The sequence below is a fragment of the Pocillopora damicornis genome, chromosome 5 (assembly GCF_964200805.1).
Source record: "Pocillopora damicornis chromosome 5, jaPocDami1.2, whole genome shotgun sequence".
Taxonomy (NCBI): domain Eukaryota; kingdom Metazoa; phylum Cnidaria; class Anthozoa; order Scleractinia; family Pocilloporidae; genus Pocillopora; species Pocillopora damicornis.
In genome coordinates this window covers 27,857,198-27,879,320 of record NC_142674.1, presented here as the reverse complement: position 1 = coordinate 27,879,320, position 22,123 = coordinate 27,857,198, and the positions used below count along the sequence as shown (strand labels likewise).

The 22,123-nt window shown below is 38.6% G+C and overlaps 3 protein-coding genes across 3 annotated transcripts in view; 1 reads left to right on the top strand and 2 right to left on the bottom strand.

The window, feature by feature from the left end:
• Positions 1-179: 179 nt before the first annotated feature.
• On the top strand, positions 180-5,127 carry LOC149046310 (uncharacterized). Its single transcript, XM_089206053.1, has 4 exons — positions 180-236; positions 1,016-1,092; positions 2,392-2,488; positions 2,960-5,127. The coding sequence occupies exons 1-4, from the start codon at positions 180-182 to the stop codon at positions 4,544-4,546; spliced, it is 1,818 nt and encodes a 605-aa protein (XP_089062179.1). The 3' UTR covers positions 4,547-5,127.
• A 2,388-nt stretch (positions 5,128-7,515) lies between these two features.
• Positions 7,516-10,456, bottom strand: LOC149046309 (uncharacterized). Its single transcript, XM_089207020.1, has one exon. The coding sequence runs from the start codon at positions 8,936-8,938 to the stop codon at positions 7,889-7,891; it is 1,050 nt and encodes a 349-aa protein (XP_089063146.1). The 5' UTR covers positions 8,939-10,456; the 3' UTR covers positions 7,516-7,888.
• Positions 10,457-10,610: 154 nt separating this feature from the next.
• LOC149046300 (DDB1- and CUL4-associated factor 1-like) overlaps positions 10,611-22,123 on the bottom strand; it is a 111,588-nt gene continuing 100,075 nt past the window's right edge. Inside the window, exons 17-33 of the mRNA XM_089206052.1 lie at positions 21,730-21,811; positions 21,074-21,168; positions 19,898-20,011; positions 19,490-19,632; positions 18,531-18,606; positions 18,286-18,347; positions 17,753-17,819; positions 16,766-16,837; positions 16,478-16,537; positions 15,957-16,039; positions 14,911-14,995; positions 14,035-14,268; positions 13,465-13,558; positions 12,837-12,941; positions 12,630-12,703; positions 11,308-11,388; positions 10,611-11,020 (exon numbers count right to left, since the gene is read on the bottom strand). Coding sequence (XP_089062178.1) covers positions 10,862-11,020; positions 11,308-11,388; positions 12,630-12,703; positions 12,837-12,941; positions 13,465-13,558; positions 14,035-14,268; positions 14,911-14,995; positions 15,957-16,039; positions 16,478-16,537; positions 16,766-16,837; positions 17,753-17,819; positions 18,286-18,347; positions 18,531-18,606; positions 19,490-19,632; positions 19,898-20,011; positions 21,074-21,168; positions 21,730-21,811 — 1,686 coding nt within the window. The 3' untranslated portion in view covers positions 10,611-10,861. The remainder of the gene's footprint in view (positions 11,021-11,307; positions 11,389-12,629; positions 12,704-12,836; positions 12,942-13,464; positions 13,559-14,034; positions 14,269-14,910; positions 14,996-15,956; positions 16,040-16,477; positions 16,538-16,765; positions 16,838-17,752; positions 17,820-18,285; positions 18,348-18,530; positions 18,607-19,489; positions 19,633-19,897; positions 20,012-21,073; positions 21,169-21,729; positions 21,812-22,123) is intronic.

The window sequence follows — 22,123 nt, the reverse complement described above, 5'->3', positions numbered from 1 at the left end:
CAACTTCTGCACTGCTTGCCGTAAAATAATTTTCTTGTTTTTCCCTTTTAGCTCAGCCAATACTTATCATGGAGTACCTGTGGCGAGGTGACTTGCTGGGTTATCTCAGAAAATCCAGGGGGGTTTTCGACCAATATCATCATGGGGTCGGAGGGGTCGACCACTTGACAACATATGACATGGTGCTGTTTGCTAAACAGATCGCATATGGCATGACTTTTCTCGCGTCCAGAGGGGTAAGTGCTCAAACTCTTTCTGGTCAGTATGTGATCCTGCATGTGTTAAAATGGCGTGACTTGCAAATCGTCAAAAGAATATTCTGTACAGCTAAAAAGATCCAGCACATTAGAATCACTTTATTTTATGTAGTTTATAAAAGTCCATTTTGGCAGATCATATCATTTTTTGTTTTCGATTTCAGATAATTCATCGCGATCTTGCAGCTCGTAACATCCTTCTTGATGAGCATCGCGTCTGCAAGTTGACTGACTTTGGGCTCTCTTATCAGGATTTCAAATACGGCCCAGGAAATGCCAAGAGGGTAATTTTCAGAATTTTTTCATCATTTAGTCAATTGGTTTTGGGGCAGCTAGTATGGAAGATAAAAATGTGAAGAATTAAAATATTACTGTCCTCACAAACCTTTCTTTTCAGTTATACAGTTTTACTGCAAAACACATTTCCCTTCAATGGGAAGCCGTCCTAAGCGTATCGAAACTTTCACAGAAAAAAAAATTGTATCTATGGAGTGAACACAGGAAATAAGAAAGCCGGAAGAGATATCGTTCTCTGAATAGCAAAGATACAAACTCGAAAGGCAAAGAAACACAGGAGATTTAAAGGAAAAGGAGTGTGTGAATTGTTTCCATAGAATTTGTACAAAGGTGTCTACTGCTCTTGACATTATCGTAAGTCCTCACACCACGGTTTTAATGTTATATGCAAAATATTTTAGAAGTTGCATACAAGGCTCTTTAGATGTCAGATGTCTATAGTATTTTGGTTACTCATCCAGGGATGTATCCCAATCAAATGGACTGCACCCGAGATTCTCTTTGGACATGTGGAACAACTGTCAACCAAAAGCGATGTGTACGTACTGTATTGGTTATTATCAACATATATTCCAAGAGTGAACATTTTTACGATTCTGCCTTACCTTAGCGAGGAAAACTAGAATATTCAGTGCTCTATTGATTATAAGGTCATTAAGAAACGTCAAGCTGGGAAACAGCTGAGGTTACAGCTGTAGTATGAGACTTTACATGAATATTAAGTTTAACGAGCAATATCCAAAATCTGATTAGGATAAGAACAGACGGATGAACGGATGGGTGGATAATCAAACAAATAAATATGGCGTTTTCTTTAAAAGGAGGTTGCTTATGTCTTGATGGCATGTTTTTAAACATCCCAAGTATCTAAGTGATTATAATCTTTCTACCCCAGTTGAGATATATCGTCATCCTTCTATTTCTTTGACAGGTGGTCCTACGGCATCGTCCTGTATGAAATCTTCACTGTCGGTACTTAACTTGTTTGTTACTTTACATTCAGGAAATATACCTGCCGAGATTGCACGCACAATTACTAATTGATGAGTGATACCGAGCGAACAAAAGAGCATTGTACGATAGATAGAGAAGTTGAAGCAGTACTCAATGTTGCTGATAAATAAAATTATGACGGTGCATAACAACTTGACATAAAACTTAAGTTTAAGTAGAACTGAAAGTATTTAGTACATTATTGAAAAACCTTAAATCCATCGCTACATTTAAATTTGTTTTTTTTACAGTACTCTATCATCTGATGTAAAACCGAAATCTATTTCAGCAATTAATTGTCGTTTTTACAGAAGAATCATTTCGATCGCCCTGAGAGGAATGGAAGTGATTACAACGAAAAGAGTGTGCTTTTTTGGCAAACAGAAAAAAACATTATTTTTCCACAGGAGGCATTCCTTACGAAGGATGGTCTCAATCCACGACAATGAAAAAAATCGAAGAAGGTTATCGTCTGCCAAAGCCTGAACATATCGACGACAGTTTGTAAGTGTTGCTTCCTCTGTGTGGAATGTTATATAAGTCAAAAGCAATATCGATTGCTGCTGTGGTCAGGTGTTTTTGATACTCTTGGTCGGAATAAGAAGTCTTCCTAAGAAATTAATCTTATCTTGTCAATACAAAAATTTAAATGAAAAGTTGTTGAGTCAAATAAAGAATACGGTGGGTTTTTCATCACAGAATTCGTTTGAGCTGCAATGTAATGAGATAAACTTAGCATTTCAGTTATTTTTGTAACTAGTTGTGGTTTTTCAACTTTGCTACTTGCAATATTAGTGCCTATCGCGGAATTACTGTGATCATATGTCCCTGTGTTTTTCTATAGATACGCGGTGATGTTAAACTGCTGGAAATACGAAAGCGCCAGCCGGCCACACTTTGTGAAGCTCTACCAAACAATGGATACATATATTAAAACAAAGGTTTGCCATACAGCGTCTAATTCAGGATATACTTTAGCAATTGAAATTGGTATCCTATCAAGTCAATTGCGAATTTCTTTTCACGTCAATGTGATGTCAAAACGCATTAACTACCCAGCCGCTAACAATTTGTGAATTCAGTTTCATCATGGAACAATGTTACTTTTTAAACATATGCAAGTGTGGTTACGTCATGTCAGTCTGGATCATCCTTATTTTCCCTCTGTTGTCTACACACAAGAAAGAACGGAAAAGATCTTAAAATTACACTTTTGGAAAACTTTGACAGAAAGGGAGACCTCACCCGAATTTTTTCCTTATCAATTCATGCAAGTACTAATGGTTCTTGTCTTTGTGACCGATATCTGATCTGCTCTTTTTTTGTCTTTTTAGTGACTCGTTTTTGAAATTCCTTCGTTCAAGATTTTTTAAGTCATGCAGTTCCTGATTAACTTCTAATCTTTTTCATAGACATATGTAGATATCTTTGACGATGACAAGTATGATCAGGATAAGTACAACTTTGTCGATGACCGTGGAGCTGTTGCAAACCCAGAAGATGCAGGAGCGGACGAGCTAGGAGCAGCTGCAGCAAATCCCATCGGTGAATTGGGTGAACTCGGTGCTATGGCACATCCCTTTCTGGTTGCAATGGACGATGGCGCTACAGCTTTCCCTTTTGGAATTAACGTAGGAGACGAAGGAGCACCTGCAACAGATCCCGACCGTGAAGTGGGTGAACACGGTGCTACGGCACATCCCTTTGTGATTGCAATAGACGATGGTGCTACAGCTTTCCCTTTCGCTATCAACGTACAAGATACAGGGGCAGCTGCAGCAAATCTCGCCCATAAAGTGGGTAAGCACGGTGATGCTGCACATTCCTTTGTGGTTGCAATTGACGATGGTGCTACAGCTTTCCCCTTCGCTATTAACTTACAAGACAAAGGGGCAGCTGCAGCAAATCTCGCCCATGAAGTGGGTAAGCACGGTGCCACTGCACATCCCTTTGTGGCTGCAATTGACGATGGTGCTACAGCCTTCCCCTTCGCTATTGACTTACAAGACAAAGAGGCAGCCGCAGGAAATCTCGCCCGTGAAGTGGGTAAGCACGGTGCTACGGCACATCCCTCTATGGTTGGAATTGACGATAATGCTACAGCTTTCCCTCTCGGAATCAAAGTAGAAGAAGAAGGTTGCGCAGCATACCCTTTTGAGAGTGACAAGAAAGATATGGATGCCCAAGCGTACCCTTTGGAGAGTGATACTTTACCATATCTTAGCGAGAACGAGGAAGAAGATGTTGATGACTCCGAGTGCCCTCTTGCGATTGAGGAAGAAGAAATTGATGACTACGAGTGCCCTCTTGCGATTGAGGGAGAAGAAATTGATCCTTCACCATCCTCCCTGGTGATGGACCAAAACGGTCTAGATGCTTCGGTATGTCCCCTTGTGACTGACGAAGAAAATTCTGATTCTTTAGCATGCCCCCTTATGGGTGAGGGAGAAGATTCCAATAACTCAGCATGCTCCCCTGTAACTGGGGAAGAAGATTTTGAAGCCACAGGAAGCCTTTCTGTTACTGAAAAAGAAGATCCTAACTCTTTAGCACGCTCCACAAATGAGGTGAACAAACCTGATACCTCACCATTCCCTTGTGTGATGGAGGAAGGAGATCTTGATTCTTTAGAATACAATCCCCTGATCGAAAAAGAAGGCCACAGTGATTCCGTCTTCCCTCCAGATATTCAAATTGATGACGAAGGTGTAACAAGTGAACCTGAAAATAACGTTGGTTATGAAGGTGCTGTAGCAGTTCAATCTGAAAAGGAGGCAGTAGAAGAAGAACCTGAGACTTGCCAACTAAAGTACACGAAGGATGAACAAGACGATCTTGGAAACTATATGGACGACCAAAGTGATGCTGTAGACCTTCTTGACGGGGAGGCTGGCGTACAAGAGTATGATGGTAATCAACTTACTGCTGCAGATAAAGACGAAACCGGAAGTGACGAAGACGTGGAGTCATCTGAAGTAACTCCTCTTGTGCAGGACTGAGGCTTAATAGCAGAATTGCTGAACCTCCAAGGTTGTAGTCTTATAACACTCTGTGGTAATTTGTAGTTTAGATTTCGAGAACTTCAGCCTCAATATTTCATAGCCTTTGATTTTAAGATGTAGTTTTTATCGTACTTTTACTTTGTTAATGCTTTGGTAGTGATGATAACCATTTTCATAGTTTATAAATGGAGGTTAGATGGAATTTTCTTGAAAAAAAAACTTGTTTATTTACTTCACTTTTGCATTTCTTAGTTTACCGTTTATTTGCTTGGTGCACTTGTCAGTGCTTTGTTGTTGTTATTGACTGTAGGCTGATAGAGACAAGAAAAAAAAAAGGAAAAGAAATTGCTGTTAAGATAATTTTTATAACTGATCTAGTCAGAAATTTTGCGTAAATTTGTGAGTGTTGTTCCTAGTATAAGTAATATTTCTTAATTTTTTTGTAAGTGCATTGAAGAGAAGAACAATAATGGACATGTTGATCTCTCCCAAGCCACAATGAATATTTACCCTGTTAGGAATAATTAAATTGTTGTAAAGCACTCTCTAAATGCTTTAGTAAACTTATATAAGCTAAACTCGTTTTGTTTACTCCATTCGTTGCAGCAAAATTGCTGGTTCGGATCAGACCACTTTAAGTAAAACAAAGGCACATGCGCAGAAAATGTCATTAATAAGAGTAGAGACAAAAGGGAGAAAAAGGGTGGGGCGAGGAAATCTAACTGTACATCTGATGGACACAATAAACTAAAATGACATTTAGGCTCCTTCAAAACACAGTCGTGCCAATATAACAATGGATTCTCATTCAATCATTTTTCAATTTTGTTTTTGCCACGAGCACTTACATATAAAGCTAACATTGCCTAACCTATTACTTCAACTTTCATCGTGGGGAGAACTGTGTTGATTTTTTAGAGAAACAGGCAACTGCGGTTATTTTCTTACTGTTTTTCGTTGTGTTTCTTGACATGAGCAAGGCCTTTGCCAAGATTAACGATGGCATTTCGGTGTGGCTTAGTTCATCATTAATCCATCTGATAGACAACAAGTAGTGCTCATAAATTCTGAGTTCTCTGACCCTCTGGTCTTTGAATCCAGAGTGCCACAAGCGGTTGTTCCATGACTTGTCTTATTCAGAATATATGTAAATGACTTTTCATATGCCCCTCAATCTTGTTTTACTGAATATTATTGGATGATGCTAAACTTCAGATTTCTTTCCCAGTTCAAGGCTGGGCGAAGACAATAATTTTTTCTGAGACTTGGAGTGTCCTTTAAATTAAAGTGAAGTAAAACCACGATCGTCGATAAAAGATCAGTAGGGACTCTGACGTCGATCTATACAATTTTGGTTCATGTCTTTTATTTCGGTATTTGTCTATTTGGCTGTTGAGGATACGTTGTAGGAAGTGTTTATCGTTTAGATAGGGTTTTGAAATTTTTGTACACGAAATTAAATTTAAGTATGTTTTTATTTGAACCTCCCGAAAATCTGACATATTTCGACCCACTCAAAATGAATATAAAGAACCCAAAAGTAATCACTAAAACGTAACTTCGCTCATCCTTCTCCATTCACCTCCACGGGATTTGCGCCCAAAAAAGTTGAGACTGTTGCAGGAATAAATTAATCAAAGTCATTTTTTTGCATCATTTTATCTCATAGTGTTAAAGTATACACTAAAACAAATAGTCATTTAAGTGCGGTGGCAAGAGGTGGGTGTTTACATCTCCGCATCGCCGCTTGGTAAATAACCACCTCGATTTAAATCTACCTCGGTGAAGAGTTAAGAAATAATAAACATTTGATAAATTTCCAGTGTAGTGATTAGCATCGATAATGCAAACATTTCAGAAAAGACAACATTGGAAAATGAATCATTTTTCTATCCATATCTTGTAAAATTAATGTCAATAAAGGAAATATAAATAAATTTGAAAGATCTTGGCTGACCACCAAACACCAGCACACGCACAACAATAACTCAAGTGTGTCAATAATCATATATTATTACCCTTGGTGTTATCAAAACAAGCAGGCTGACATATCTGTCAACCAAAAACGGTCTATTTATGCGACTAAGAATAAAGTATTTGAAAGCCTGATGACCCAATTTGCTTGTCTCTGGCTAAATACTATAACAGGTACTGATAAGTAAATACGTAATACCTCTTGAAAACCGTCAGGAGACGGATTGTGCCTTTCTGTGTGAGCGTAACCGGTTTTCATGACTAAGCTATTGAGTCATTCATCACGCCCTTAAAACCAAGACTATTGCCAAAATGGCCTAGAGTATACTCTAGAGCTCGTGTGAATGATTTATCCGTGATACATCATTACACATTCCACGCTTTGTTTTTGGAAGCAGATGTGAACTGTTTGTGGAAAAAAAAATTTTGTTGAACATTGATAAGGGCTGAGACGCGCGCTTGTGTTTTCATCATAAAGTTAAAGTTCAAGAGAACTTAAAGTTTGGCTAAATCTCGTTTTTTGTTATTCTCGAATTTACTAATACCAAAATATAAGCCATTTAATTACCAATCAGCCATTTTTGTGGCTTCCTCAATTTGAGAGATGTTTAATTTAGTCTTATTTGATATTCAAGCATGACGCATTTTAAAATAAAGGTAAGACATATTCATCTTGAGGTTTTTCCTCCTGATTGTGGGGAAAAGTCAGCTGAAAGAGGCCAAAAATGCAAAAGAAAGCAGTGGTTCACTGTGACTGTATGTATAGAGAAGTCAGCAATAACTGAGGCGGCGAAAAAGGAAAAGAAAATAACAACCTTACTTGTTTAAAAGCGCCGCCGGCAATAGGACTAAAGGGGCTGCACAAATGTACGGGGTAGACTCTTTTAAGGTTTTATTCGACAAAGTTGCTTCGCACTTCGCTGAAAACGGTTTGTTTAGTCAATATGCGAGTTATTAGATTTACGTGTGAGAGAACAGGGCACATCGAGCAAAGACAAGTCCACAATTAACGTTTATTTATTAATTTTGTTTATGCATGGGCGATCTTTAAATAAATATTAGAAACCCGTCCTAAATAGATAAAGAATCAATTCTCAATCAATATCTCATTGCATTTCATGGCAAAAAAGAGAGACTAATTGATGTTATGTCTTCCTCTTCTTATTATTCTCCTTCCTTTACAGAGAACATGGAAAAGAAAAAGAAATTTGTATTCCTCCTCATATTGCAATAAAGTTTTCGACTCTGCAAGTGCAATTGCTTGTCAGCATTCAATGATTCCTTATTGATTAATATAAAAATTCGCAAAAAATTATTTCTTTAAGGACACGGAAGTTTTTCCAAATAAGTACAGGCGACCTCGAATCACGAACAACAACAAAACGCCCTGGCTGTGTCCTTTACTGCCTTTCTCACTTCTGTGATTTTCCAACAGTAAAGAAAGGGATTCAGAGATGAGTTCAGATAAACTAAAGTTTTCGTAAAGAGCCACAGAACATGAATTGCTGATCCACTAATTACTGTATGTCTCAATATCGACAAAATTATAAAAGGGGTGTAGCATGCCACTAAAGCCAACTGCACCCAAAATATGCTGGAAACTGTTTTCTGATATTGTTTGATGTTTAGTTGAACTCTTTCGTTTAATCTTTGTTTTGATGAACCTTTTGCTGTCCATGCACGTACTCTTCCCCTTCCTGTACCTTTTACTCCTGCTCCTTCTTCTGTGGCTGTTCTTGTCCCCGTTATTGCGCCTGCTTCATCTTTTCCTGCTCCTATATCTTCTCCTGCATTTGACCATCCTTCGCCAGGGTTGTCTTCTACTTCAGCCTGGTACCGCTGTAATCTCAGGTGGATCTTTACGTAGCAAAACACGGAAGTAACCAGAGATACCACAACGGCCACAAAAGCAACAATCTCCGAAACCGTTTGACTCCAGACACGAACCAATTCGCATAAAACAGCAATTATCCAGCATAAAAGTATAACAGCTTGAGTTCGCTTTAGTGTCACAACTTGTCTGTATCTCAGCCTCAATAACAGAACAAGAAGTCTGTCAACACTGATAGCTGTTGATATCAGTACAGTCACTCCAAACAAAACATAGTTGGATATACAAACAACCTCTTCGACGTAATACACAATATCTATGTCGGTGTTACCAAGATCAATGTAAAGAAATAAAACAGTCACGAACAGAGGTTGTGAAAAAAGACCCACACAAAGATCGGTAGCAGCTAGACATTCAAACAAGACCTTTGGAGCGGGATGCAAAGAGGACACTTTATAAAATGTTAATAGAAGCAGACCATTACCAAGAGATGCAGTGAAGGAGAGGACAATGTTGAAAGCGAGGAGAAATGCTACTACTCCAATTGGTAATTGTGAAAATAACTGACTTGTGAGGGTCGCCATTGGCGCTCACGTTCAGACTTGTGGCTCTGTCTTTCCCTCTTTTGGCAGCAAATGAACGTTTATTGGGCGATCCCTATTCGATATAAGAGTATTATTGTTTTGTCGAGAATTTTAACAGTTTCTATTGGATAAAAAATTCCTCCTGTTGTCTGATTTTCCGATGACAAATGTCACAGCTATAATTAGACTTGTTTTTAACCCTTTTGTGTTTTATTCATATTCTTTGAATTTTCATCATGTTTAGTAAGCAGGTGCCACATTCATTTAACATACTAAATGACGTAGAATCTGTGAATTATTTTTCGCCAATACTTTGTAGAGCTTTCTCAACAAATCAGCTTTTCTTTTCAGTTCCCATGTGTGTCTTTGCCTTTCTTAGCTATGCTCGTTTTGTTTTTAAGGTAACATATTTGTGCTTCTTTTATGATAAGCAAGTGCTTTTTAGATGAAAAAATTTGCATAATATACTTATGTTAAGGAACATCGTGGTGAATTCTCATAAATAAAGACATCATTGAGCTACAAACAACAACAAAACGCTCTGATAGTCTTCTTTACTGTAATTCTCACTTCTCTGAAAAATTAATTATTTTGCCACGAGTGTGTTCCCTAAATTCAGAACTCATTAGCTAGAGCCAATTTGCCGGCTCGTCAGGATATGTCAGTGAGTAGAGGTACTCTTTAACTTGGCGAAAAACATAAGCGCAAGGCTAAAAAATATTCGTGAAAATCTTAGCTCGATATTACTTTTTCCTCTGAATGAATTCGATTAAGGTTTAAGTTTAAAAGAGAAAACACAACTTTAAAATTAATTAAATTTGCTTTGAAACGAGTTGGGTGTGGTGTGCGGAAAAAAGTGTTACCACCGCAAATAGCCAGCTGAAAAGAAACAATTACCTCCATGCTTCTTTTGAAGTAAAAAATGAAGAAATAAGCCACACGAAATATTGGAAAATCACCGCAGGAAAAGAAAAGAAAATGGTATTGACCGAAAACCCTTCAACTATGTTTTTCTTGAATATAGAAAACCCCCTTCTGCAGTTGAAAGTCTTACATGGCTAGAGAGACTTAAACATCACCACCTGCTCATTTCGGAAACTAGATTCGTTCTTTGGATGTTCAGTGTGGTGTTCAAGAGGAGAGTTCTCAACGCCTTTAGCAATGAAAGAGTGGTAACTGCTATAAAATAACATGGAGAACCTAACGGAAAATACAAACCAAACAAGAATTAATCAATTTCGTTGCTTCATGGGCGTATATGATCGAAGTCTTATTATGTTTGTTTCGTCATTGATCTTATAATTCCCATTGCAGCCATTGTGGGAAATGGTCTCATTCTTTTCCCTCTCTACAAGATTTCTTCCCTTCATCAACCATCAAAATGTTTGTTCAGTAATCTTGCATGCACTGATATCACTGTTGGACTCAGTTTCCAGCCGTTTCATCTCCCTTACATAATTTCCCAAGAACACTCTGCAATTTGTTCCCATGGCTCGCTCATCAACCGAACCTTGGGGGTTATTTTCTGTGGCGTCTCTGTCCTCACACTGACTGCAATAAGTACAGACAGACTTTTAGCTGTTTCACCAAGGTTAAGATATCGACAAGTGGTAACTCTGTGGCGAGTAGTCCTTTGCTGGCTTGTTTGCATTACAAGAGGAATAACAAACCATTCCATCCTTCCTATTTATTTGATAATCAGTAACATAGGTGTAATTTTTTCGATGATAACTTCTACTTTCTGCTACATAGCATTTTACATAAAAAAAAACTCCGCCGTCAAGAAGCTCAACTCCAAGCTTAAACTATCATTCCCAAATTGTGTGATACAAGTACATTTTCAAAGATAAAAACATAGCAGAATGACGTGCTCATTGTTGAGTTCAATTAACAACTAAAAGATGGAAACTTAAAAGCCGCGCTTCAAAAAATTGCAATATCACTGTCATCATCTGAATCATCATCGCCAGATATCGTGATTTCAATTTCGTCGTCATCATCATCATCGTCATCGTCATCATCATCATTTTCATCATCATCGTCATCGACATCGTCATCTTCCTCGCCACCTTCGTCGGATTCCTAAGAGAAAAAAGGCATGGAGTCGTTATTTTATTGACCTACATCAAACACGTGTTGCACTAAGTGACGTGTTTTTGAAGTATGTTCCAAAAGTAATTTAAAGTTCATCTCTGCTTTAGTGCCAGGGGGCGCTATAGTCCACAACCTAACAAAGTGCAGGATTTTGTATGCAAATAAGGCACGAACCAATCACATAACCGAATCCGCCTCCAAGATGGCGGTTTCACTTCTCTTTGATGGGTCCGTTCCTACGAATGTTGATGTGAAAGTCCTTAAGATTCTCATACCTGCTCGTCCTCGTCATCAGCCCTACGCAGCCGCCCGACTTCGTACACCCGGCAAACGCTTTCGTCGGTGCTGGCCTGATTCTAAAAAAGAACGTTACCGAATTTATGATATGAAATAATTCAGGTGAACTGTTATGACATGATGACAAGTTCTTTACGATGATAGTTTGCAACTTATGCAATCATGAAATGACAAGTAAAGCCAGTCAGATGGTTCGCATTGCCAAAGTTTCTCCCACATGTCGTGGCATGAGGTAGCTGGGATAACTGCTACCTCCTGAGCTTGCAGTGCAGGCGTTATATTAGGGCGAGTTAACGTTAAGAAGTTCGCGATCGATTATTTCACCGGCCATGTTTGACTTAGAGTTTGAGTGGAAAGTGGAAGGAGGGGGCAGTGAAAGGCGAAAAGACGCTTGCTCGAAGAGGCTGTTAAAAAGCGAAACACCCCATGACTAATTGTGCCTCACCGCATTTTCGGAATTGAGCAAGTAACCGTAACCACAAGAAAAAGAAAAAAGAAGAAAAAAAAAAACCATAGAGCGGATGAGTGAAACTGTGAGGCAGTTTTTTTTCAGCGCAGAGACAAATGGCTTCGACGTAACCTTTTCCGAGGACACAGATATGAGCTGATATTCGCTGCATCCTATGTTCTTTGAGTGTAGCTTCCGTTAATCCCTTTGACGATGTTTCTTCCATTTGATCGTAAACGGTACTTTGAAGCAAACACGCTTCTGCACTCGAAGGTTTGTTTTATAATTAGTTTTAAAGCTAACCAGCATCTGAAATAGAAAGCTTTTCCTAAAAAAAAACCAGTGGGTAACACTGCCAGCAGATCTTTTCCAGTGACCAGTGTGGAAATTAAGACTTTTTGCTACCCTCGTAATGCGCGAGACACTCCATGTTCTGATGAACACTTGAGAGATTCCCTCAATCTGTCTACAGCCGCTTCCTGCTCTAAAAAATTCGGTTTTTCTAGGCAGCTTCCTCGTAAATGAAATCGGAATTGTCAACTACGCCTTCGAAAGAGTTCACCCTCTTGTTTTTCCCGCAAGATAATCATGAAGCAGTTTGGCTAGTGATTGACAAGTAGATCTAAACCGCACCAATCGGCTCAGGTCTTACGATCAAGATAAATTGAATTTAATGTTTCATAGAAATCACAAGAATCCTCTTACCTCTGAAGAAGTGTCGGAGAAGAGGGAGAAAAAATGAGAAGAGAGGAAGTTAAGCAGGAGCGGGAGAGGAAGAGGATGGGAATGAAAGAAGAAGGATGGAAGGGAGGAAAACAAAACAAGCCAGAGGTTTCCGATTTTTAAGCTTACCTCAATAACGGCTACAAAGCTGTCAGTTATATCGGTACACAAATCAAATATTGTCTTCTTAACGTCGATTGTAGCTGTTTGAAAGCAATTGAAATTTCCAACATCATTTTCTCACTCATTTCGTAAACGTCAAGATATTTCAAATTAACTGATAACGAGCGCCAAAAAAAATTTCTATTAAAATTTGTAGCAAGCCCTCCTGCTCACCTATTGGTTGATAATCTGTTGCGTCAAAGGTCCTGAACGAGGTCTCGTACGGTCCAAGGAGCCTGGAAGCTAGCGGTATTTCCAAAGGATCCGAAAGATGTTTTACTATAAAATACGGAAGAACAAATACCGCTCCCTTCAGTCCAGAATTCATTTTTTTTTCATTTTTTGAGATATCAGAGGCTCTGAGAGACTTTTCCCTGAGGGCCCAGTTATGTAAAGGGCGGATAACGCTATCCGACGGATAGAGTTTCTAGTGGATAGCACTATCCAACCTTCGAAAGACTGGAGCCGGAAGTCTTAGGGTTATGAGTGGAATAAAAGAGCTAGAGCTCTTTCACTTTTCCAAACACCGCAAAAGTTGCTAAATAATTGATGAAAAGTTGAAAATTTCCTTACGCAATTTTGGATGTCTATAAACTGCTAAAAACCTATGGAACCATAATCCCGGGTGAGTATTCTGTGCTCTCAATTTGAATTTGAATATCGAGATGACATATAGATCGCAACTAAAAGCTCACGACTTGGACGCACTAAAACCTCAATGTCGGGTCTGGTTTTCTTCGAGAAAAATTAATAAAGTATCAACAAATTTGAGAAGTGTGTAAACAAGTAAACATGAAATTACCCCCATACATGACGTCACCACTGTTATTGAAGATCACGTGACATTGATCTAGTGAAGGACACGTGTCCAGTAAATGGAAAGAGCGAAGATCCCACTGTTTTTAGCGTCAAGGATTATTGGCAAAGCAAAAGGCACACTGTTTATTTGAAATGAGTTGCTTTGGACATTCTAAGGGGTTAGTGTCACAAGAAACAGCAGTGCTTCGTCAGTTGTGAGGGCGGGGAAATAACCAGATAGTTTGGTTTTATCGACTAGGTTGATGATGTAAATTGGCCAGCAAATCACCAAGGATATTCAGACATAAGTTTATGCTCAGTGGATCAGTCAGGTTACTGTGTATTAGTTCCCGAAAACGCTCAAGATGAGGAAACAATACACTTTTCTTATGAAATAATAGCCCTTGATATCTATCTCTCTCCTAATTCACTGTCAAAGTAAGAAGAAGGAGGTAGAGTGATTTTTCGAGATCCGTGAAAGGCCGACGTTGTGTTACGTTATTTTCGCGAATCTGGACTCACTGCTTTACAGTCTAGCATTGGCTCGTTCTTTAAAAAACAAAAAAAAGGATACAATCTCTGAATTGATGATAATCTCCAGCCCGGAGGGATGAAAAACGCCGCTGACAAAGTTGTTAAACTTGTCAAACTTGTGTATAACCCGTTTGCCTTTGACATCCCATAATACACCGTCGTTCAGTACCAGGTCGTCCGTGGGATTGAAGGAGGCGAGGTTCTTTGAGTAGTTGTTAGTGTTGTTGGAATCGTGCAGAGTTAGTACCCGCTGACCTGTCGCAGTGTCGTAAATCTGATGGTTGAATATAATCTAGTGAATAAAATCATCACACTCTAACTGCATTCTAATGCTCGCAATTATCGAGAAATAAAAAAGGGTGTTTTGGCAGAGAAGTACCACAAGCAATAAACGACAAAAAAAAAAACCTGAATCAAATACAAGAAAACATTGGTCAACCTTTACTAAGGTAAACACAAGGCTTTGCCTCCAATTTATCAACGATCTACCGATAGAAATCTCGAGTTCGGCGCCTTAAGTTTGACTAATGTTTCAAAAGGCGTATTTCAACTGAGTGACTTGAAAGAAAAACCAAAGTTGTTTCTGAAGCATATCAAAATAGCAAATTAAAAAATTATCAATCACAGCCAAGAGGCCTCAGAACAAGTAAACTGAGGTGCAGAAAAATGATCTTTGCCATGAGGTCTGAGCTAAAAATACTTCTTAAAAGTCCATGTATTCGAGACAAAAAATGATCGTGTACAAACTTGGGCGAAATTGGTGATTCTATCTTGCTATCCCGTGTTCACGCAGTAGCAATTTCGCTGATCTATTTTTCCTTTTGTAAATGTTCTAGATGAACAGCGACAATTTGTCACACTAAGGCTGATCGTGATGTATTTAGAAGTGAAAACGCATCAAATGTCTTGAACTCACATGCGCAGTAGCGTCGTATGTGCCAATAATTCTGTCTTCTGATAAATTACTAAACTTTACCCAGGTGTCTTCGCTAAATGGATGTCTGAGACAAAGAGAAACAAATAAAATTAGAAAGTAAATAACATTTTTGATCAAATAGAGAGATAAATGTAACGACAAAATATTACAGTTCGCCAACTGTCACCGTGTTATTAACACCAATCCGATTATAGGATACAAGCCATGTCATACACCAAAATTATTTCCCATTTTGCTTGTTTTGATCTTGGGCGTCAATTGCCGCAGGTGAATTAAGTTGGAATCATTGCTCGTCTACTGTAATCTATGAAATTAATTTGTCTAAGTGTCTTCTGTAAAAGTCGTAGCCCTGAAAGAATAATGTAAAACTTCTTCTTGTATTTCAGCGAAAGTCAAGTCAATAAAAATTAAGTATGTGTTTGTTTTATGTTTCTGCGACAAACATTGTAGTTTGTTAAAGGTGTGTGCCAATAATTCTGTCTTCTGATAAATTACTAAACTTTACCCAGGTGTCTTCGCTAAATGGATGTCTGAGCCAAAGAGAAACAAATAAAATTAGAAATTAAATAACATTTTTGATCAAATAGAGAGATAAATGTAACGACAAAATATTACAGTTCGCCAACTGTCACCGTGTTATTAACACCAGTCCGATTATAGGATACAAGCCATGTCATACACCAAAATTATTTCCCATTTTGCTTGTTTTGATCTTGGGCGTCAATTGCCGCAGGTGAATTAAGTTGGAATCATTGCTCGTCTACTGTTATCTATGAAATTAATTTGTCTAAGTGTCTTCTGTAAAAGTCGTAGCCCTGAAAGAATAATGTAAAACTTCTTCTTGTATTTCAGCGAAAGTCAAGTCAATAAAAATTAAGTATGTGTTTGTTTTATGTTTCTGCGACAAACATTGTAGTTTGTTAAAGGTGAGATACAAATAAACCAAGCAGAGACACAAACAAGGACGTTCCTATCCAATGCACTAGTGGTACGAATCAAACAGGTTTTCAAGTTCAAAGACTTACTTCATTTCGAAAACGTCTCCAAATGACCAAAGAGCACAGGGAGGCAAAGCAGACGAAGATGACGTCAATAAAAGTTCGCGGTCCTAAAAATTGAAGAAAGAAGAACAGAAAGATAATTTCAGTGATAAATGAATTCGTAATCACAACCTAAAAGGTTCACATGAGCCTTAGAAAGGTTCATAACGTTGCGAAACGCGCTGCAAAACTGATGAATAAAAAGGGTTGATTGGTTTCAGCGAAATATATGGAAATTAAACAGTTAACAAGAAGACTGAATTTGACCGAACGTTAAGTTATTTAAAAGCAATAGCGGAGCTGCCTTGTTTGTGTGGATGTGGAATGAAATCCAACATCGAACATAACTTGTTACCATTTGACTGTTGTTGGGTTGGGGAAGGGAGGGGTGGGTGCGCCCCCCAAAAAAACGTGAAAAACATTAATGAAACTTTCGACCTGTTCGAAGTAGAAAGAAAGGTATTTTTAACTATATAGGGAGGGAAGCTTCCATGTTGTACTCTTACTTTTGAACATTGGCACATGGAAATTGCTCTGTCTGCGCTACAGAGATAAGTCGCCTCTTCCTGCAAAATGTAATTTTTTTAAAAATAAATACGTGAAATACAAATGAACATGAAAACCATGCACTGAGCGGTTTAAATCTAAAAAAGAACCCAAAAAAAAAAATATAGGTGTGATACAGCTGACAACTTAATTTGTCACAATCAACAACTAATTCATACACATATAGCTATTTGAAGAAAAATTTGGCGTTTGACTTGAAATCAAAAGGTGTAAATTGAGTTTTGTACCTGTCCAGTTATTAAGTTGTATTCCTTCAACTCGCCTATTTGTGTTCCAAGTAAAACAGACTTGCCATCGGGCTGAGGAGAAAAAGTAAAAACTTAGGTACTACGTTTACATGACCTCATAAAAGCCACTACTTTTTTTTTTAAACTATAGTAAGGATAATTCTTACGGGTAGAAAAAAAATCATAATTTCCATTTTACTACGAATCAGCCAAATGTAAACGACACCAAGAAGAGGTTCAAACCGTTTGACTTCTAAGAATGACCAGCGTCTAATTTCTCTTTACAATATCACTCCTTGAATCAAACATTAGGATCACGAGAATAAAGAAAATGATCACCAAATAAGAATCTCTTGATTTTTAAACAAATTCTCTTTGTCAGCACCTTAGGGATTACATAGAGAACAGTAAGGAGAATATGCATACTGATGTTAGCATGTAAAGGGTCAAGCCCTGAAGATAGATTTTTGAGGAGTAAATTTGATGTCTGAAGAAGTATTACGGTTTGTTCATCGTAAAAAATTTTTTAAAAAATCAGTATTCAGTTTCAATTGGTTATAATTTTCTTCACTCTCGGGAACCGGTCTTTATTTATCACTTGGTGAGAAAGGTAGGTAAAATTTTTGGGGATCCCACGGTTTTTAAGGGGGAGCGGAGGGGGATCAGTCGTCTCTAACAGAGCTTAGAGGAGCAACTGCAGAAGTGACTGCCAATGAGGTGGGATCATTACAATACTACAGAACTTTGAGGGAGGATCAGGTGAATTTTATTGTGAAACAAAAAGAGTACTCCGGTTCCCGCCCCACTCCCCATGAAGAAAAATGACAGGCCCCTTCTTAAGTTTACTTCAACTGCTTCGTGTTTGCCAAATTTAACCAACCAGGATCTTTTCTATCCTTGGGAGTGGTTAGTCCTCGATATCACTTGCTCCTCTTAGCAGTTATAGATCTTAAAAATCACATTGAATGTGGTAGCAGAGAGACTTACTGCAAAACATGCACATGTAAAGAAGCTGTTTTCTTCAGTATCGCGAATGGCCCTGAGCGGTTTAAATCTAATGGACAACAACACAGTTAGACACAACCGAGAACTAAACTTAACACAATCAACGACTAATTGTGAAACTTCGTCGGCAAAATGCGTCAGAATTCTGTAGAGGAACATTATCTTGAACATTATCTTGAGCAAACTTGGCATATTCGAATCGCTTCCTTGAGTCCAAACCTCTCTGCTAATAAAACTGAAAATAAAAGACTTCAAAAGGAGATCAACTAGTGTCACGACCTTGCACGTGAAAAACTCCACTTCTTTTAGTCGACGCGAAGACGATAAGCCGGCGCTTTTGAAAAACACGAAAAATCCACTCTGTTCAGAGATTATGGAAACCTCCGTCACCTGTGTTCAGAAATACCGCTTACGTGTGGACAGGGGTCTGAGAATCAGGTTACAATGATTCTGTTAAAAAAAACATTAAGAATTTCTAATAAAGCGATACGAAGTACAAATAAGGCATCTCCTACCTTCCGTACACAAACCGTCTGTTTAGTCTGGCGCCGTTAAATCCGCCATGACGCGGAATCACCTTCAGGTGGGAAAACATTTTTCAAGATTGAGTACAGATAAATGTTGAGGGAGACCACTCTATAATAAGAGCTGACACGAGTATCAGAACGAACTATTAAGATGATGAGATAAGTGCTTCCTTTGTCCGCCACCGTGGCAAAATAGTTTTGTTTAAAGCTAAGAACAATAGTAATATACATACTTCTCTTCGCTTTAACCTCGTCGTCATGTTCGATGGTGCGTAATATCTGTACTTTGGTTCAGGGCATTTGTGGGGTCTGACAATAGACAAATCGGAATAAGTTGATTGTTCACAGTTTTGAGTTTTCTTAGACATCTGCAATTGTGGCGTATGATTCGATAAACAGCCCTATTTTAAGTATAGATTTATAAACACTCTGGAATTTTTTAATTGAAAGAGAGGAGATGCATTATGCGCAGTTTTTCAAAAATAATTCTACAAGATGCCACATTTATAGCTCTTATTATAAATGTTACAAACAGTTTTAAATAAACGGGCAAACACTCGGAGAAATAGTAAAAAAAATAAATAAATAAATAAAAAGAAACAAATAAATAACAAACAGTAAGGGAGTGTGAAAAAAAAACCAAGCAAAACAAGAGAAAGTCTATTTGTCCAGTGACCAAGAAAACCTTGTAGGCAAGAAATAATTCTTACTCACCTACCGGTCTACCAGGAGGAGCTTAGGGTTTCACAAACCTTTTATATAAGTAGCTACCGTTAAAGAGATAGGCGGTGGCGATTACTTAGGGGTCGTACAAAATTCGTAAAAAATCCCAACGAGGTAATTTGGTATTATAAGTCGAGTTGGTCACCACTTCAGTCAACGTTAGCCCTTCGTCATCCCTCTGACGAAGGGCTAACGCTCGAAACGTTAAATTCGGAACTATAAACGGTGGCTAATTTACGTTATCAACTCAGTTTATAATACCAAATCACCTTCTTTAATTCTCCAAACAACAAAGCACCATAGTTCTTTAGAAACTTTCCACCTTTAAAATCTTAACAGGAGGCACTACGTACCATATTTAAGCGAGAGGGGAATGTGCATAAGAAACTCTTAATGAAACTACTGGCAATCCTCCAAACAAGCTGAAATACTTTTTCAGACGTTTTTGGCTCTAGCATACATGACTTACCGTATTAAGGAGAATGGAGGGCCAGCGGACACAGGATTGTTACACTGTGCATGCTGTTCGCGAAGATACCGCGTCACGATCATGTCCAACGTAGGAGGTGACGGTGGGCGTGCAGGGCGAGAAAGATCGGAAGGTAGAAGCCGCTGACCAAAACAAACATGTAGACAAAGAAATTGATCGACGTATCATAAACAATATTGTAACACAAAACATTAATAAAATAATAATATCGTAATAATCAACAAATTATTATCCTTTTCGAAAAATAAATTTACACGAGATTAAAAAAAGACTTTTTCCATGAATTTCTTTGTTCTTATGGCAGGGGTGGGATAACCACACGCCAAAATTATGATCAGCATTCAGATAGTTATCCTAACCGCTCAATCATCTAAACATTGTTATTACCTTTCCTGTTGGTGTTCCAGGGTCGTTGAATCGGTACCGCGTCAGGGATGGAGTCCCGGGAGTGCTAACACCAGAGGAGGCCGTAGAAAGGCTTGAGGAGTGATTGAATCGAACCTGTGTACAGTGACATGGGACATGACAGTAAGCATACGGTTAGTCTTGCACGAAGAGATACGATCCACATTATGAGCCTGACTGCTTGCCCGCCTGATTCACTTGATCGACCGATCGACTGACCGAACGAGCGAGCTCTAACCTACTGAACGATTTACTGGTTGATTAGCTGATGGACGGACAAGCCGACTGACTGATAAACGAACAGCCGTAGTGACAGACAGACTGACTAACAAACTGACTGACGGGTTAATTGACGGACTGACGGACAGACGCAATGACAGACAGGCTGACTAACAAACTAACTGACTGACTGACTGACGGAATGACTAACAGACTGATTGTTTGACTAATTGACTGAATGGCTGACAGAGACGGAATAACTGACAGACTGACAAACAAACTAACTAACTGACGGGCTGATTGACTGACTGAATGACTGACAGACTAATAAAGGGGGCAAGTTTCTAAAGAAGCGCTGTAGTGCTGCGTCGGTGGGAGAGAATAACAAAGTAATTCAGTATTACCAACTGAGTTGATAACGTAAATTGGCCACCGTAAAGAGTTTAAAAGCTGACGTTTCTGGCGTTAACCCTACATCAGTCGCTATGACGAAGAGCTAACACTCGAAATGTCAGCTTTACCCTTTATGGTGGCCAATGTACGTTATCAACTCGGTTGATAATACTAAATTGACCAACAGACTGTCTAACGGATGGGCTGATCGACTGACTGACTGGTAGATTGACAAGCTCAATCACTTACTAACGGCTGACTAACTAATGGACTAATGGACAAAGGAATGGAATGATGAAATGAAGGACAGATGGACTGACTTAATTTGTCGATTCTTTTTCCTGTAAAAGAATTTCACAGAAGAATTTCAGAAAAAAAAGGACAAATTTGGTCATTTTCATCATAACCCGATCACGCAGACTCGTGCCATTATTAAATGACTTTAGAAAATGCGATCGCTGTTACGAGATGATTGTATTTTCCTCATGAATCAAGGGACCTTGTGATCACAGAATACACTTAACAACGACAACATGCACCACATACTTTCCTATTAGTAGGCGTGTAAAGCAGATTTGATTCAGGTTTTGGGTCAGGTAGATTGGCTTCTCTCCGTAAAACCTCTGCAGTCTCATGAAGTCCTAGTCCAAAACAACCACACCTTTGATTAACAAATGAGCCAAACACCCTCAAGACTAGAACAAATTTAATTCGAGTGTCCAAAGTAATCTGGGACGCTTCGCCTTTGCTCTGCTAAGGGCTGTAATTGATCTAGACAACTCACGCCACCTTCTTAACCAATCAGATTCAAAACTAAAACCAGTTGCGATTTTGTCGCCCGCGTTTTCCCGCGCTTAAGAAGGTCGTTTATTTTTACCTTAAATTCTTATTGGCTCCACGTGATATTTTTCTTCGTTCTGATTGGTTGTTTTGATTGCTATACGACACTCAAAATAAGAAGCAGAGACTTAACTACAAAGAGGCCTTACAACAAAGATTATTCCTACTAAATTATAGAAACAATCCAGCTCTGCATAATTGTTGGACTGTCAGATGACTTGGGACTTTCGTTTCTAAATTTCAAGAGTGTGTTATGAAGCGGGGTGTGATCTAAAAAGAGGTTTAAAGGGAAATTCTTCAGTTTGTGATTCCGCCCCTTGACCTGATTTTCTCTTAATGCTCCTCGACGCTCCACAACAAACCTTGGGTTGTCAGGTGACTGTGAACCAGTTGTAAAAGCTCTTTTGCCGGATATGAAATATGAGTCTGCGCAACAACATCAGCCTAAGAAAGTAAAGGCTGATATTTAGTTATTGGGCTGTACAGGGTTTGAAAGTGTCCTACTTAAGAGAACGTCGAAGTAAGTAAGAAAACCGACTCCACAGAAGCTACTGGGTAAGAGAAGTAAAAGGACAATTCAAACTCTAAAACTGTTAAATTTACACATGATTTCTTGCTGGGCTGTTCTACTAATGCTCTAGAAAGCATTAATTTCTTAATTTCCTCTTAACTTAAAAGTATTTTGATGAAAACCGATAGTGTGACTATCTTACCTACGATCAAATTTTTTCTTTTGGGAGGGGATGGCAGGGAAAC

What these genes read in the sequence shown, in the direction of transcription:
- LOC149046310 (XM_089206053.1), top strand. Translation starts at nt 180, where the DNA reads ATGGTGCTGTTTGCTAAACAGATCGCATATGGCATGACTTTTCTCGCG. An exon ending in CTTTTCTCGCGTCCAGAGGG is followed by an intron (nt 237 to 1,015) that starts GTAAGTGCTCAA and finishes TTACTCATCCAG; the next exon opens with GGATGTATCCCAATCAAATG. An exon ending in ATACATATATTAAAACAAAG is followed by an intron (nt 2,489 to 2,959) that starts GTTTGCCATACA and finishes TCTTTTTCATAG; the next exon opens with ACATATGTAGATATCTTTGA.
- LOC149046309 (XM_089207020.1), bottom strand. Translation starts at nt 8,938, where the DNA reads ATGGCGACCCTCACAAGTCAGTTATTTTCACAATTACCAATTGGAGTA.